The sequence below is a fragment of the Saccopteryx leptura genome, unplaced genomic scaffold, assembly GCF_036850995.1.
Source record: "Saccopteryx leptura isolate mSacLep1 unplaced genomic scaffold, mSacLep1_pri_phased_curated manual_scaffold_20, whole genome shotgun sequence".
NCBI classification, from domain to species: Eukaryota; Metazoa; Chordata; class Mammalia; order Chiroptera; family Emballonuridae; genus Saccopteryx; species Saccopteryx leptura.
Genome location: NW_027095702.1, coordinates 2,264,767 through 2,282,010, shown reverse-complemented (window position 1 = coordinate 2,282,010; position 17,244 = coordinate 2,264,767). Strand labels below are relative to the sequence as shown.

Sequence of the window (17,244 nt, the reverse complement as noted above, 5' to 3'; positions counted from 1 at the left end):
GGGGATAGTCTCTCTTCTTTATTCCTGCCCCAGAGTCCACTGCCCAGAAGTTGCTCCTGACTAAACAAAACTCCTTGCTGTTGTCTTTCCTATGGCCTCTCCTTTCCCTTTCAAAATTACTTCTTTATTTTTTAAAACAAAAGTTTCATATTTATTATTGAACCAACCTACTTGTGCAGAAGCAAAGAAACAAAGAGAAAAATCAGTTTCCCAATAAAACAAGTTCAACTGTCCAGACAGTAAGGTGTAGGTGACCTTGAAATAGTCTAAATTTGTGCGCCATCTCACATGTGATTCCTTATTGACACAGCTTGGTTCTTCCCCGATGTCGCCTTTTGGAGTTGTATCTTATTTTATTAGCAGACTTCATCTGAATCTATTGGAGAATGGGACAATTCTGCTATTGTTTCCTGGCCAGTAATTACTTTTCCCCTTACCTGATTTCAATAAGATGACATAAAACTCCTAAACTTGACACACTGTCATGAAAAACACATACATGAAGATTGTCTTCTTTTAAAAATATAACATAAATAAGCAAGATGTGCAAATAGGCAAGTTTCCATTAAATAAATAAAAAAGATTTTTAAGTTTTGCTTTTCATATCATTTGAAGGGAAATGATCATTTAAACAATATTAAAGTGTATTAAAAATTTTTTAAAGTAGTATTAAAAAATGCTTAACTTTCATCAGCTTCAAGGTTTGTGTTACTCCCAAATTTTACAAATAATTGAACTTTCAAATCTGCTAACACCTGAATTGACTCCACTCTGGATTCTAAGGCATCAATTTCTTCTTGTAAATATTTCTTTGCTTCTTCTAACATTTCTTGTGTTTCCTCTTCAGAATGGCTAATGGAAACATCACCAATTTGATAAGGTACCATTAGGCAGTTGTCATCTGCAAGCATATCCTCACAGGCATCTTCTAAAGTTTGGAGTTGTTTCTTTATTACATTTTTCTTCCTTCAGGTCTATGATTCTACTTGTATTCCTAGTCAATCTGTTTATTTTTTTGTTGATCTTCAAAAGTGACATTGACTTCTGCAGCCACTTTCTTCATCATGGCCCCCGTCTTCATGGCCAGTAATTATTTGATCCTGAAAGTTTTTGTAACAAGACATGGAAAGGAACAAAGTCAACCATACATACCACTATGGTGGAGAAAGAGAGGGAAAGCAAATAACATCTCTTGACTTCTGCTTCCTCCTAATGAAAACTCCAGTAGGCACAAGAGAGCCACACCTGGTAAAGACAAACTAATGTGTGTGATTTATTGGTGGTTCAAAAACTTCCCCAGAAGTATTTGCCTTTAACCAAGTGAATAGTTACCTAATTGGCTGAGTGTCAGGGAGTTTTTTGGAGTTGGTTATTTTACCTTATAACAAAGGCTGGCCTTTATAGTTTAGAACTGGGTCAAGGTAAGGAAATGAGCTTCCCTTCATTGTGAAAAAGGAGAAAACTTTTAAAAGATTTTATTTTTTCACCAGAGAATCCTGAAGACCCACTTTAAATAAATCAACTCACCTTTCCTGTCTCTTCTTCCCTTTCCAGGTAGAGGATAAGAGGTAGACTCTGGTTGTGTTCACCTTGGGGTTCAGAGGTCTTTAAAGAACACTTAGCCTTTGCAGCCCAAGAGATCCGAGTTCAAATCCTTGGATGGTGATTTGATACAAATTTAATGTGACTTTGCCAAGTTATTTAATCTCTTTGAGTTTAGGTTTTTTCATTTGTAAAACAGAGATATTACCCTTACACAGTGGTAGGATTCAGCCAGTTCACACATGTTTGGCAAAACCAATACCTAATTTTTTGTTGAGTTCAGCAAACCAGTTGTTAAAATGGCACTTGTAATCAGGGTTCTCTCTAAGGTGGATGCCTGGGCAGCTGACCAATGTGAAAATCACAAATTTACATCCCTTACTCTTTCTTAATGTTCATCTGTGCAACAGCGTATTCTAAGCTGTTCATAGGTAAAGAGATGGGATCCAACTCCTACAGTGAAAACATGGTTAAGGATAAATCACACAGCTGATGATACTCAGATAAAAGCAAAGAAAATTGCAAGTGAGGATGCCAATCAAGAAGTAATATGGAAATATCTTAAATAACAATTTTACTGTTTTTTTGTAAGGTACTATTTAATATTTTTTCATTAATATTTTAAAACTCTTATAACATATTTTCATGTACTCTTATTGTTCCTATTTAAGTATTAAATGCATGAAATAATAAACTACCTCTTGGTATATTGTTTTCTTGTACTTAAAATGGTCATTAGGGCAGAGAACTGGTTGTTAAATTATTTGAATTCAAGCACTGCCCTTCTAGGTTGCTGCAATTTAAATAAGGTAACAAAATACCTATTACAGTGTAGAGTAGTTGTTTAATAAACAGTGGTTTTTATAAATAACTGCCCTTTAAATGCTTAAAGGTAGACAGCCCTCCAGCCGAGCAATAGTGAGCCAAGAGACTTTATTTAATGGCAATCTCCAAATTTTAGAGGTATTGGAATTAACTTTTCTATAATAACATTATAAATGATGACTAGGGTCCTGTATCATTGCTCAAATATCTATTTAACTCATAATATTCCTGGTTGATTTTGCTATAGCAAGGTTACTATTGGCTGTATAGGCAAGTTCCTGGGGGAGTCAGTGTCTTATTTGCACAGAGACCTCATATATTATTTTTATGAGATGAGTTTGAAATACTTGTGTGAAATTCCAGCAGCACAGTCCCCCTGATTTAGCCTTAGTTATGAGATTAGGGATTCATTCCCTTTACTTATAACCCCCCTCATTGATTGGGTGTTGGCAGTGGGGACTGAAGTTTGTATTGTTGGCTCCTGTGGCACACGCCCTGGGAGGACAGGGATTTATCCTGATGAGTTTAGGATGAGGGCAGCAGGAAGAGAGGAATCACAAGGATATCAGGCAGTCAAATCTGAGCTGGCTTCCTATATGCTTCTTTTTCCTCATGAGGACCTTAGAGTTTAGCCTGTTGCCTTTCCCGTTACTGTCATCATGTTGCGTCTTTAATAAAAGTCTCCCTTTCCCCTTTAAGATCAGCACTGAAGAAAGCATAACTTCTCTTTGGCCTGGCAGTCCCAGAAACTGCAGCACTTTGGTTTTCTAAGAGATTTTACTGCTAGTAATAATGCAAAATATACAGAAGTTTACTTTTTTAAAAAGACTTCCTTTTTTTTTTTTTTTTTTTACAGCCATTGTTCCCCTTTCAGTTCTTAGGAATAAAACTAAATAAAGTAAAAAAAAAAAAAAAACCCTAAAGAATAATACACAAAAGCACACAGCCTTTGAGCACTCAAGGGAAAGATTAATAAAATCTAATTATAGTTCAGGAAATAATTAGATTCAAGAATTCCCTGTCGTGTGTGTGTGTGTGTGTGTGTGTGTGTGTGTTAGAAAGTGCATTTGTGTCTCTGGGCAGTAGAGTCCAGGGAGGGGAAGATGAAAAGCAGACAGGTATAAGTTACCTTCTTCTCCATTTCCTTGCCTTACTAGTTTTGCCACAAGGTCAGAATGACACTCAAGTTGTATAAGTAAGGACTGGATTTAGAAATGGACCCTTGTGAAGAAGAGGCGAAGGACATTAGGGTGTGATCTAGGAGGAGCAGCAGCTTGGAAGTAAGGGGATTATCTATAGCCATCTCTCTGGGATAGTTCTTCCAAGGAAATTTTTATATATATGGGAGTCCGATTTTGTTTATATTCATCTTTGCATTCAACTATTAGTGAGTATTTACTTTGCACTATAACAAATATCGGGGAATCAGAGATACACACAATAGATATATTTAAAGATACTTGTGTAATCATTAACATTCAATGTTTTGCAAATTAAGCTGCCATGCAGTACAACAACACTTCTGCATAGCAAAACCTATTTCATAGCTCACAGAGCAGGTCCTTCTTACAGGCTGGTCGTCAGCCCATGTTTCTCTAAAATGCCAAGTAGTAAATATAAGGTCTACCGGAAAGTCTGTCTGTCTCTATCACAAGTTTCGACACGTAAGCACATGTTTATTTGGCACATGTGTGCCTCTCTATTTTTATCACTTAATGTATCCATACTGACGTAGCAAATTAACTAAAACAAAGTTGATTCACGTTAGTCTTATGTGTGAAGCGATAGTGTACCCATGGCTACTGATAAAGTTCATTTACGCCACTGTATTTTTACGAATTTCAACAAGGAAGAAATGCTACAGAAGCATGCAGAAATTTATTGAAAGTGTTTGGTAAAGGTACAGTTTCTAATAGGACATGCAGAAGATGGTTCGAAAAATTTGAAACAGGTGATTTCGACCTTTCTGATAAGCCACGTTCTGGGCAACCATCTTTGATTGATGACGATGTTGTTAAGACCATGTTGGAGCAAGATCCTTTTCTGACAGCATCAGAGATTGCAGAAAGGCTTAATTCAGCTCAGCAAACCATTTCAAACCATATTTGGAAGATAGGATTGGTGTGAAAATATTCAAGATGGGTGCCCCATGAATTAAGTCAGAAGAATTTGTATTTTGTTTTATTCCAAAAACGGACAGAACTTTCCGGTAGACCTTTGGCTTTGCTGGCTATACGGTCTCTGTTAAACTATTGTCCTGCAGTTGTAGTGTGAAAGCAGCCATAGACATTCTGCATGTCTGTGTTCCAATAAAATTTTATTAATGGATATACAAATTTCACATAGTTTTCATGTATCATCAATATTCCTTGTTTAGTTAAAAATAATTTAAAAAAATTTTTTTATTGAGTTTAGAGAGAGGAGAGTGAGAAAGGTGGAGTAGGGGAGAACGGGAGCATCAACTCATAGCTGCTTCTCATATGTGCCTTGCTGGGCAAGCCCAGGGTCTCGATGCTGTGACCTCAGTGCTCCAGGTTCGTGCCTTATCCATTGCGCCCCCACAGGTCAGGTTCATTAAGTATTATTGTTATATTGATTTCTTTCAACCATTTATTTATTTATTTTATATTTTTCCAAGTGAGAGTAGGGGAGATAGAGAGACAGACTCCTGGATGCATCCCGACTGGGATCCACCCACTCAGCAACCCATCTGGGGTTGTTGGCCAGTGCTCTGCCAAACTGGGGTCATGCTCGCAACCAAGCTATTTTTAGCTTCGGAGGCAGAGGCTACATGGAGCTATCCTCAGTGCCCAGAGCTGATGTGCTGAAACCAACTGAGCCACTGGCTGCAGGAAGGGAAGAAGGAAGAAAGGGGGTGCAGGAGAGGGAGAGAAGCAGATGGCCACTTCTGTGTCCTCTGACCGGTAACTGAACCCAGGACATCTACACGCAGGGCTGACGCTCTACCCTTGAGCCAACTGGCCTGGGCCTCAGCCATTTAAAAATGTAAAAACTATTTTTAACTCAAAGGCTATATAAAATCAGAGAGCAGGCCAGAGTTTCAGTAGAGGAAATAGATAAATTACAAACAGTTGTTTCATTGAAATAGTTCATTCTGCTGTCTATCAAAGATAGGTGGATTAATGGGCAATTTAATAAAGTAGTAGAGTATTTCTGATAAATAAGAGTTGTCAAAATTTATGACAGATTCCTTAATTCTAGGAATCAGGCCTGACTGGTGGTGGCACAGTGGCCTGAGCTCATGCTTGCCAGTTTGAGTAGTGTGGGGTCACCAGCTTGAGCATGGGATAATCAACACGCTCCCAAGGTTGCTGGCTTGAAGCCCAAGGTCTCTGACTTCAGACTTGAGCAAGGGGTTGCTGGCTCTGCTTGAGCCTACCTCTCCCCTACCGCCACCCCTGGTCAAGGCGTGTTTGAGAAGCAATCAATAAAAACTAAAAAAAAAAAAAAAAAAGGACAGGAATCAGGAGGGGCCGTGGAAGAGTTTTCAGAACCTTAGTCCCTATGAAGTCCCCGTAATGTTTTTTTTTTCCTAACTTCCTTCTTGCTCTCTTCCTGTGAGTGATTCGCCATTGCTGTATGTACTAGATTACTATCCTTTCCTTTTCCTGCATAAATACTTTTTGCTAATGGAATATGTAGTCAACTCTGTTGACAGCAAAGAGAGGCAAAAGAATGTCCTCGCTTTTCATTAGCTTTTGTAGTCCCACAGTTTTGGGTACAGACTGGGTTGGCCTCAAAAGCATTTGTGGAAATCTTAAACATCCCTGGAAAGTTTAGATTTGGACTGAGGTTTGACACTATTTGTAAAACCTTAGAAAGAGTAAATATATGTTAAAATGTCAGGTTTAAAAATAATAATAAAATAGCTAACATCCACTGAATTCTGTGAATGTGCCAAATACTGTTCTCACTTATTCTTCATGATAATTCCATAAAAATAAAAAAAATCTACTACGTACTGTCCTCACTTTATATAGAAGTAAAGCACAGAAAGGTTAGGTAATTTTTCTGAGTAGTTAGGCCAGAATTTTTTTTTAAAATTTTTATTTTTTACAGAGACAGAGAGTGAGTCAGAGAGAGGGATAGACAGGAACGGAGAGAGATGAGAAGCATCAATCATTAGTTTTTCATTGCGCGTTGCAACACCTTAGTTGTTCATTGATTGCTTTCTCATATGTGCCTTGACCGTGGGCCTTCAGCAGACCGAGTAACCCCTTGCTGGAGCCAGCGACCTTGGGTTCAAGCTGGTGGGCTTTTCCTCAAACCAGATGAGCCCGCACTCAAGCTGGCGACCTCGGGGTCTGGAACCTGGGTCTTCTGCATCCCAGTCCGACGCTCTATCCACTGCGCACTGCCTGGTCAGGCAGTAGTTAAGCCAGAATTTAAACTCAGGTAGTCTATTTCAAGGAGTTTAATAAAGAGATGTACTTAGAAGTGCAGAGATGAGAAAGCCAAGCAAAATGTTGATAATCAGGTTAAACTTAATTTTACAAATAAGAAAAACGAGTGTCAAAGTTATTAAGACTTTCCAAGGTCGCACAGCAAGATCAGAAGAAATAAATCTCAGATTTCTTAATTACCAGGCCATGTCATTTCTTTCGTTCTGCTACACTGCATGCCCTTCAAAACCTAACTGAGGAGAATGAAATGAGTAAACATGTTAAGTTTCAGAGCCAGATACACAATTTATGTAGAACATTGAAAAATCTTGCTTTAGGGTCTAAAATATAAAGTTAACTTAAAGCCACTTTGAGTAAAATTTGAATTAACAATTAAAATACAAATTAAACTGTAAGAATGCTAATACTCAATAAGATAGTTTTATTAAATGACAAATTAAGTTTTAAATTCCTCATTTTTATGAAGAGACTGGCATAAATAATGGACTTCATTTACATCTTTCAAATTAAAAACGAAATTGTTCTTAAACTTGTTTTTTAAAGTAATTTTTTACTTCTTCAGAACAAAGTAAATGTACATTGCAAAAAAACTTAGGTAAAGCAAAATGAAATAAAATTATTAGTACTCCTTCCATCCAAGTACTAGTATGAAGGATTTTTTTTTTTACCACAACAAAAATATATTAAAATAAATTGAATAAATAAAAAAAAAACTACTCTTTTTAAGTGGAGAGTTCCTGTTTACATGGATTCATTTAACATTTACTGAACTAAAAATTTTAAATTGGAACTGGCACTGCACCAGATACTTGGGACTACGAAGATAAGCAGCACAGTTTGTCCCTAAAAGACTTACAGTATATGGGAGGAGATATATAAACAAGTGTTTATCATAAATAATGCAAAACGTGTCAAAATACAAGGAAAGTTGTAAGCTCACAAGTGTAGCTGCGACACTATAATCATTTTGGAATTAAGTTTTTCCAAAGCAAATGTTCAACACAAGACTGGGACAGGGTTATTACAGCACGACAGGATAAACTTAGGTGAAAACATTTAGGTAGTTGTCAAATTAAGTTTAAACCTTTCAAACAGTGTTCAGCGAGCTGGACCCGCACGTACTGATAATACTCCGGGACAGAGACACTTCCAGAGTCACCTTCACTGGGAGTACTCTTGAGACGCCTAAGGGAGCGGTGCATCCTGGGACTTGTAGTTTCTATCAGGACACTGCAACTCCATTTCTAAGGCACGTCTCCGTTTTAAACTCTGGTACAATGGTCAGATTAAGCCCTAGCAGGGGTCGTCAAACTTTTTATAAAAACCGCCCACTTTTGCAGTGCTGGTCCACCTGGTCCCTACCGTGCAACCAAACAGCGCCGCGATTGGCCCATCATGAAAGCTGGAACGCCCACTAGTGGGTGGTAGGGACCAGGTCTACCAGCACTGCAAAAGTGGGCGGTTTTTATTAAAAGTTTGACGACCCCTGGAGGCGGAGAGGGCGAACGGGTGCTGCTTACGCCACACGGGCTCAGAAGTGTGTAGACAGCGCAGCCTTCCCGGGCCGGTGAGTCGGCGGGAGCTGTGGACACTGAGTCCACCGGAGTTTCACCTGGGTCTGCGCGGGCTGTGACAGGTCCGCACGGCGCTCCGCCCCCCGCCGGCCCGCCCCCTCCAGGCCTCGCCTGCCCGGCTCGGGATGAGCTGCTGGCCCCAGCCAAGCGGCTCTGGCTCTAGGCGCCCGTCGCTGTTGCGGTCGCCGCCCCAGAGCGGCCGCCGCCCCTGAGGGAAGGAGGGAAGGAAGCCGCCGCCGATCCCGGGCACGAGCCGGCCGCGGTGTCCGCTGCAGGACTAGGGCGCCGCCATGAACCTGCACCAGGTGCTGACCGGGGCTGTGAACCCCGGCGACCACTGCTTCTCCGTGGGCAGCGTCGGCGACCAGCACTTCACGGTGAGTCAGGGAGGCTCCCGCGTCGCTGGCGGTTGGTGCGCGTCCCTGAGTCAGCCCGGCTCGGCCCAGCGTGACCCACGGAGGCCGGTTTTAGATTCAGGGATTACTGATATGCTGGGGCTGCCAAGAGTGTAACTATTGGCAGTAATATAATAATAATTTAAAAAGAGCCCTGGCCGGTTGTCTCTTCGGTAGAGCGTTGGCCTGGCGTGCGGGGGACCCGGGTTCGATTCCCAGCCAGGGCACACAGGAGAAGCGCCCATTTGCTTCTCCACCCCCCCCTCCTTACTCTCTGTCCCGTGTGTCCCCCCCCCCCCCCCCCCCCCCCCCCCCCCCGCCGCAGCCAAGGCTCCATTGGAGCAAAGATGGTCCGGGCACTGGGGATGGCTCCTTGGCCTCTGTCCCAGGCGCTAGAGTGGCTCTGGTCTCGGCAGAGGGACGCCCGGCAGGAGCAGAGCATCACCCACTGGTGGGCAGAGCTTCGCCCCTGGTGGGCGTGCCAGGTGGATCCCGGTCAGGAGTCTGTCTGACTGTCCCTCCTCATTTCCAGCTTCAGAAAAATACAAGAAAAAAAAAAAAAAGAAGAAGAAGCTGGCTAGAGAAAGACCAGGCAGATAAAAGGTAGATAAACACCTTGAGGTGGAAAAGATTGATATACCTAAGGAACAGAAGGAAGGGCAGTTAGGGACAGGAACTAATTAGGGGAAAGAAAGACAACCTTGAGATGGTTTTGAAGAATCAAAACAATCATTTAGGGGATTTGATCATGGTAAGGAGTTGGAATTTTATTCCAAGAAACTATTAAAGGGGTTTAAACAGGGAAAAGTACTTGGTATAATAAACATTTTTAAAAGATCACTGTAATTTTTGTGTGGAAAGAAATTCGAGGTGAGAAAGGAACCAGTCAAGCTATTAACAATAGTGCAAGAGAAAGATGGACTTAGATAAGGGCGGTAGTGTTCAGTGGAGAAGGAAGAAATGAACTAATTGGTATACTTTTTGCTGATAGGACTGATTAAATTTGCCGATGGGACTTGTATATGGGAGGTAAAGGAAGTATTCTCAAATAATACAAAATTTAAAAAACTTTAAATGAGTCTGTTAAAGTGTAATATTCAATGCTAGTATTTTACATGCTAGGTCTTGGCAATTTTATCATTTTTATTTTTTGTTCCTTTTTTTTAGGCTTATGCATCTGGGTGTGACATTGTTATATTGGGAAGTGATTTTGAAAGGTTACAAATAATCCCAGGAGCTAAACATGGAAATATTCAAGTAGGATGTGTAGACTGTTCAATGCAACAAGGCAAGGTTTGTAATCTTGTGATAATATAAGACATTTTTGAATATGGTTTATGCCAGGATAGTCTATGAAGTATATAATTTCAAAATAAAGCATAATCTTCTCTATGAGTTGACAGAGAACTTTAATACTACTTATTACCTGTATTTAATACTTATTACCTGCACCAGTCTAAAGCTTATTTAAAAATTGATTGACTCAAAGGACAGGATGACAGTCTTCCATCTATTTAAAAATAAACTACTGAAGAGAAATCATTTTGTTAGAGATACGTGTCTGCCGACAGATAATTACGTCTTTGTAATTTCTGGATAAACTTTGTACTAAAATGAAGATAAAGTCTTCTAAAGTCTATAATTTTTTCTTAATTTATTACATGTATATGAAAAGTAAAAAGTAATCTTGAAAGTAAAACAGCAACAACATAAGAAACAGCATGTGATGCTGTATCAGGTTAAATATGGTTCTATAAAATACAAGTATTGGGAGTCCTAACTAATAGGCTGTGTAGTATATAGCTTAATAAAGCACCTGGCATAGGGAGCCAGGCCTAGGTATGGTTTCCTGTGGACTATACTGGGGTGAACTTTACGACTTTATTTAACCCTTTATGTAGTGAGTTTTTTTCATGTTCGTTGACCCCTGCGAGTGAGTTTTCTTTCAATATATGAAATTAGTTCCAGTTCCAGTTTTATTAACTTAAAATCATGTTTGTTTGATAACCAGTTTATGGAAACAAGCACATACATTTGCCTTTTTTTAATGTTGCCTTACACATTTTTAAAACATATCAATCGAACTCTGTATGGTCAGAAGGCACAAGGATGTACATGAATGTTCGTACTACTCAAACAGTTAATATTTTTACTAGATAATTAAATAAGTAGTGTTTTTTTTTTTAACTATATGATGCCACCAGAACATTTTCTGTGAGGAACCAAAGTGGACCCAATCCTTTTTTTAAAAAAATCTATCATTTCTAATAGACCTGCCAGTCTGAACATTACTTCGGGGACCTAGTTTAAAGTTACTGATGGTAAAAGGAGTTTTGCCTCTTGCAGTCTTTACTTATTTGTTGAACTACTCTTCCTTTTGCTACTCCTGTGCCCCCTTCTCTTTAATACAGTTACAAGTGTCTCGTCTTTCTTTTGTTTACTCATTTCAGTCTCACTGTACTGCAAAATGATCTATCTTATACAATACTAAAACTTGAGATTTTTTTCTTTTTTTTCATGTTTGTTTGAGCTCCTAGCTCTAGTTGCTATAATCTTATTATTGTGTAAAAACTCACTTATACCATCTAGACACAGATAGGGTTGGTTAATATTGGAAATGTAATTTTAATAATTTTCAGTATGAATTATCTTTTTGTGATAAGCTAGATTACATGACAGTTCAGGTTAGAATGAAAAGGTCATTTGGTTTTATAATCATTCTGATAAAAGGCTTTTTTTTTTTACTAGTATCAGTATAAGCAAATGATTCCTTAAGATATCAAGAAGAACATTTTATAAGTTTTGATACATAGGTACTACTATTTGCCTTTAAGAAGGAAATGGTACTTGGTACCACAGGCATCAGTATTTTATCATTAATATTTTTCTTTATAATACTACCAGATTAATTTTCTTGAGGAAATTCACCTGCATTTATCTTTTTATTCATTTGTTGAAAACATTCATTGTTTTATTATTCATTGTTTAAAAACATTCTTAGATTACTATTACCTTAGCTAACTGTTCACCTTATCGTGGGGCCCTGAACAACTGGCTCAAACCTGCCTTTTTGGCCTCCTGTTCGTTGTTCTATTTAAGGAATCCTCTCTTCTAGCTTGGCTGGTGGTCAGTCACCTCCAACATACCACATTGCCTCTTTTAATCTTTACATTTGTGTTCATATTATGCCTTATTTCCAAAATTGAATATTTACTGTCCTTTGAAGAAATACTACCTACACTTTAAAGGCCCAAACTAAATACTCCCTCCCAGACCAACTCAGTAGATGATTTCTATATCCTAAGGTTCCTCAGAACACTTAAAAACATCCATTGAAAGATTTCTTTCCCCATATGTATGTTACATCTTCATTCCTTACCCCTTCCCTAGATTATATATAATTATTTTTATCATTTATTTATTTAATAATTAATTCATTTAATCTTATTCATTGAATCTGTCTTTCTGTAGGTCTATCTTATCTGTTTTCTGATATTTCAGTGTTCTTCATTTGTGACTCACTCAAACATTAGTAATAACTACCTAATAAAACAGAGCCAGGAAGGGTTATACTCCATTGATTTAAAGGGTCGATTTTAAACATACACAAATAAAATAGAATATTAAAAAAATACATGCCTTAGAGAGTACACAAAGGAACATATCTAAGTTTTATTTTTAAAAAGTTGAATATATACTCACAGAATTGTGAACTTTGAGGCTAAAAACTGATTTTAAGTCCTGTCAAATGTTCTACTTGACAAGGAATACATCATTATATATTCTTCTGTGAGGAATGGAATTAACATTTACTATGTATCTTATAATACTATGTAAGATGTTTTACAAATGTTCTTTCAATCCTAAAAATAATTCTATTAGGAAGATAGTATTATACATTTTATAAATATAGATAGAGAAACTAAGGTTCAGAGAGATTAACTTGCTAGTTACACAGTGAGTGACAGACAGTACGCACTGGGATTCTGATCCAGATACGATGGTCTCTAAAACGGACATTCTCAAGTATTGGTGAATGAAATTGCACATGTGGGCATATTTTTTAAGTTACACTATTAATTTCCTTTGCTCTTTTGATTTATAAGTAAGTTAACTTAGCCATAATTTTTTTTCATTTTTTTTTTGAAGATTGCAGCATGCTATGGAAATGTTCTCTCTGTTTTTGAACCAGTTAACCTACCGAAACAAAAGAAAAATTTGGTCAGTAACTTATCATTTTTCTTTTAAGAATCAAAATGTCTTGAGTATTAAAAGATGTTATTTTTTAGAGTACAAAGTCAGAATGATCATCAAATAAATTAGTATAAACTATACACTATAGTTAACAATAAATGTTAAATGCCACTTTCATGTTAAAAATGTTTAAATCTTTCATTGAAATAGAATTTAACTAAACTGTGCTAATGAATTGTCTTGCAATATTTTTATTTATTTTTGCTCCTGACATTTTTTTTCTTTATTTAAAGAGTCCACAACTTTCTTTGGCAGTTATGATACAGTTACTGCTAGTACAAACAGCATTGTCCAGTCTTAGGTGGCATTTTATTCTTTGCTTTTATGATTTACTTTCACATAGTTTTACTGCCTTATGTATTTTGTTCTTAAAGTTACATGTTTTAACTGCAGAGTCTTAGCATACCTCTAGGACTATTTTCTTGAACTTATTATATCATGTAATATTATGGTTAACAGGCCAGTGAACTGTCTTAAGAAATTATAATCAGGAATAGTTCTGAAAGCTGGTTAAATGGTAGTTTATAATTATTGAGGTTATATAGTAGATTTCTTGAGCAGTTTAAATGTCTTTAAATATGACAGACAAACCAGGTTATTTTACCCATCTCTACATCTGCACTGAAGATTAAATTGGTAATTTAGCACTAGCCAGGTAGCTCAGTTGGTTGGAGCATTGTCCCAATACGCCAGGGTTGCAGGTTTGTTTCCCGGTCAGGGCACATACAAGGATCAACTAGTGAATGCATAAATAAGTGGAACATATCATCAGTGTTTCTGTCTTTCTAAAAAAAAAAATCAATAAAAAATTAAAAACTAGTTATTTAAACCACATGACAAAAGATCAGTATAGTGTGGTGCAAAGAGACTTTATTAGGGGTCAGGATTGGGGATTTTCTGCTGCGGCTTAGCTGTTTGAACTAATAAGCAAGGAGCTTCAGAAGACTCTTAACTGAATTCTGAGATTGGTTACTGTCATATTCTTCATGAGCTATTGTAAGGATGACATGATGTCAGAGATTGTGTAGAATATGTTAAAGAACAAAGCAGTGTTTTAATAATAGACACACTTTTATGTATCTTTCATAGTTTTCACTCGTTAGTGTCTTACATATTTTCTTTGACTTAGTTTTGTAGCTGTATTTTTTCTTTTATAATTAAGACCTCAGAGGTCCAAAAAGAAATGTGACTTGACCAGTGAGCCACAGAACTAGGAATAAAACCAGCTTTATTGATCCCTAAGTGTGAGCCTTCTTTTCTGTACCTTGTATTAATGAAAAAGATTTTTCTCTGGATTTATACCCATTTTAAAATTTTATAGATGGGAAATTCACAATTCTCCCCTGTTTTTTATTTGTGTTTAGACATTACTTAATGAATGCAATATTAGAAGCTCTTACAGCATTGTGAATTAGTAATTGACAGTACTGAAACTAAATTTTAAAGGTGCTTGCTCCACTCAGAACAATATATTTCAAATAATACTATGTTTATTAAATGAACTAAACTGATTTTTAACAAATCTGTGCATTATGTTAAAATGCCTGTATTAATATGGGTAGAATTGAGATTTTCAGTTTTTGCCCCTTCACTCTTGTTATATGATTGTTTAATATAACAGTGTCAACAACTCATTAAAAAGAGCCTGATTTATTGGTAGGTAGCACTAACTTTGCAGAGAGGGTAAAAAAAAGCCTGACGGCTAAAGAGAAAGCCTGTTCAGATGGAGGAACTGTAGACTTGGAAGGCACACGAAATCTCTTATTCCAGGGTCTACTCAGAGAATCTTTAGATCCTCATAAAATATATATATGATATTTCCATTTCTTTGTACATTCTGGCATATTTTTTTAGGATGGTGGTTCTTTATAAGAGGTCCTCTTCAGAATCACTAGTTGATGCATGTGTCCAGATCCTGCCCCAGGAACTTCTAAATCTGTAGTGTGGGGTTGTGTCTAGGACCTGTATATCTAGTTCTGGAGAGGGTTTTGATGTACACTGTGATTGAGAGCCATTTCTTCAAGGCAGTGTTTTAAAAAATCATGTGCTGCAGGCCACCAGTATCAGAATTATCTGGGATATTGTTTAAAGTGCAGAATCTGGTGCCTTGTCTTGAACCTTCTGAGCCTGAACCTTTAGACATACAGTAGTAGGTCTTGGAAATTTGAATTTTTAAAAAGATTTTTAAAAACATATTTACTGATTTTAGAGAAAGAGGGAGAGAGAGAGAAAATAAAACCCACTTGTTGCTCCACTTATTTATGCATTCATTGGTTGCTCCTTGCATGTGCCCTGATTGAGGATCAAACCCATAACAGTGGTGTGTCAGAACGATGCTCCAACCAATGAAGCTATTCGGCCGGGGAGGAAATTTGAATTTTTAATAAACATTAAGGTTATTCTTGTACTAAAGTATGAGAACCACTACATTAAGAAAGTGTTATGGTCCTCAATCTATTAGAGGTCAGTGAAATCAACCTAGTAGGCCACAACCTGAATATAAAGGAGAATTAAATAGAGTAAAAATGTTAAGAGTGCATCACTTATAATAAGGGTAGATTACTTCTGATTGGATTTGTATATTATATATATACTGGTTCACAATACAACATATATTTCTTACTGGCTTTCAGATAAAAAATTTGAAAACTATTTCTTTAAGGAATGAAAAGACTTAAATTATACATTATAATGGAAGTATTCCATCTCTTCTGAGTTTTCACACATAAGTCTGAGGTCAATAAGAATATTTCCTAAGGTGGAGTATACTATTATTAGTTGTTTAAATATACTAACAGTAGACTTTTGGACCTCCAGGGGTGGATAGTCTCTCAATAATCTCCTCTACCACATATTCTTATTTTTCTTGACAGAATTAAATGTTTTGTTCTTCTTAAACATGACTGCATGGTCAGTTATACCTAAAAAAAATGCATGTATTATTAATTATAATGAATGTATACATTTGTTTGACAAAAGGTGTCAATAATAATTGGATAAATAACCTTTTATTTTATTTTAATTTTATGAAGTATACAGTCAATGGCAGAAAACTGGTCAGTTTTTTTTGGAATCAATAGCACACAATATCACTTGGTATCCTGCCGGTAAGAACAGAAGCAAAATTAACTGAAATAAAATACCACTTTCCTAGCTATTGCTTTTTTTTTTTTTTTTTCATTTTTCTGAAGCTGGAAACAGGGAGAGACAGTCAGACAGACTCCCGCATGCGCCCGACCGGGATCCACCCGGCACGCCCACCATGGGGCGACGCTCTGCCCACCAGGGGGCGATGCTCTGCCCATCCTGGGCGTCGCCATGTTGCGACCAGAGCCACTCTAGCGCCTGAGGCAGCGGCCACAGAGCCATCCCCAGCGCCCGGGCCATGTTTGCTCCAATGGAGCCTTTGCTGCGGGAGGGGAAGAGAGAGACAGAGAGGAAAGCGCGGCGGAGGGGTGGAGAAGCAAATGGGCGCTTCTCCTGTGTGCCCTGGCCGGGAATCGAACCCCGGGTCCTCCGCACGCTAGGCCGACGCTCTACCGCTGAGCCAACCGGCCAGGGCCGCTATTGCTTTTTTTACTGTTATTTTTTACAGTTCTGCTTTGTGTGAGATTGTGGGGAACAAAAAAGTAATAAAATTGTACTTTTTTCGAACTTATGGTAAAATAAAGATACACTGCAATAGTTTCCAACTATAGGAGGAATACCTATTGTTTTGAGAAGGTGGCATTAATTTCTTCTGGACAAAGTTTGATTGAAGAGGAGGCTTTTAACCTCAGAGAAATAGATTTAACAGTGAAGGTGGGGATAGTGAGAAGGGAAAAAGAGGAATTGTAGGAAGAGTTAGTGTGTATTATGTACCAGTTATCTATTTCTGTATTTAAAAACCTTCCAAAGCCATTTTCACCAATTTACCACAATGAGCAGAGCCACAAAGAAAATGTAAGATAGATTATAATAGATTTTAGTAATTCATTAAGACAAGTGAATCTGGTGATGAGATAAGATTGCATCATATTGTAGAAAGCCTTAAAGTCATGGTAAGGGATTTGAATTTAATTCTTTCTAGTTGTCTAATAATATAATTGGTTTTTGAAAGTGGCTAGTGACAAGTGTTCTACAAGAGTTTTCTGTGAGCAGTGAATTAGAAGAATTAGAGACAAGAGGAACGGGAGGGTAAATATGTTATTTATAGTTACAATTACCTTTGGAAAGTATGTCGTTACAGTA

General features: G+C 37.6%; 1 protein-coding gene and 1 pseudogene across 1 annotated transcript in view; one reads left to right on the top strand and one right to left on the bottom strand.

The window, feature by feature from the left end:
- Window positions 1-609: 609 nt before the first annotated feature.
- Window positions 610-1,081, bottom strand: LOC136386905 (prefoldin subunit 4 pseudogene; annotated as a pseudogene).
- A 7,485-nt stretch (window positions 1,082-8,566) lies between these two features.
- Window positions 8,567-17,244, top strand: part of LOC136386904 (dmX-like protein 1) — a 56,132-nt gene continuing 47,454 nt past the window's right edge. The window contains 4 exon segments of the mRNA XM_066358024.1: window positions 8,567-8,742; window positions 9,928-10,053; window positions 12,910-12,985; window positions 16,047-16,121. Of these exon segments, the coding sequence (XP_066214121.1) occupies window positions 8,656-8,742; window positions 9,928-10,053; window positions 12,910-12,985; window positions 16,047-16,121 (364 nt within the window). The 5' untranslated portion in view covers window positions 8,567-8,655.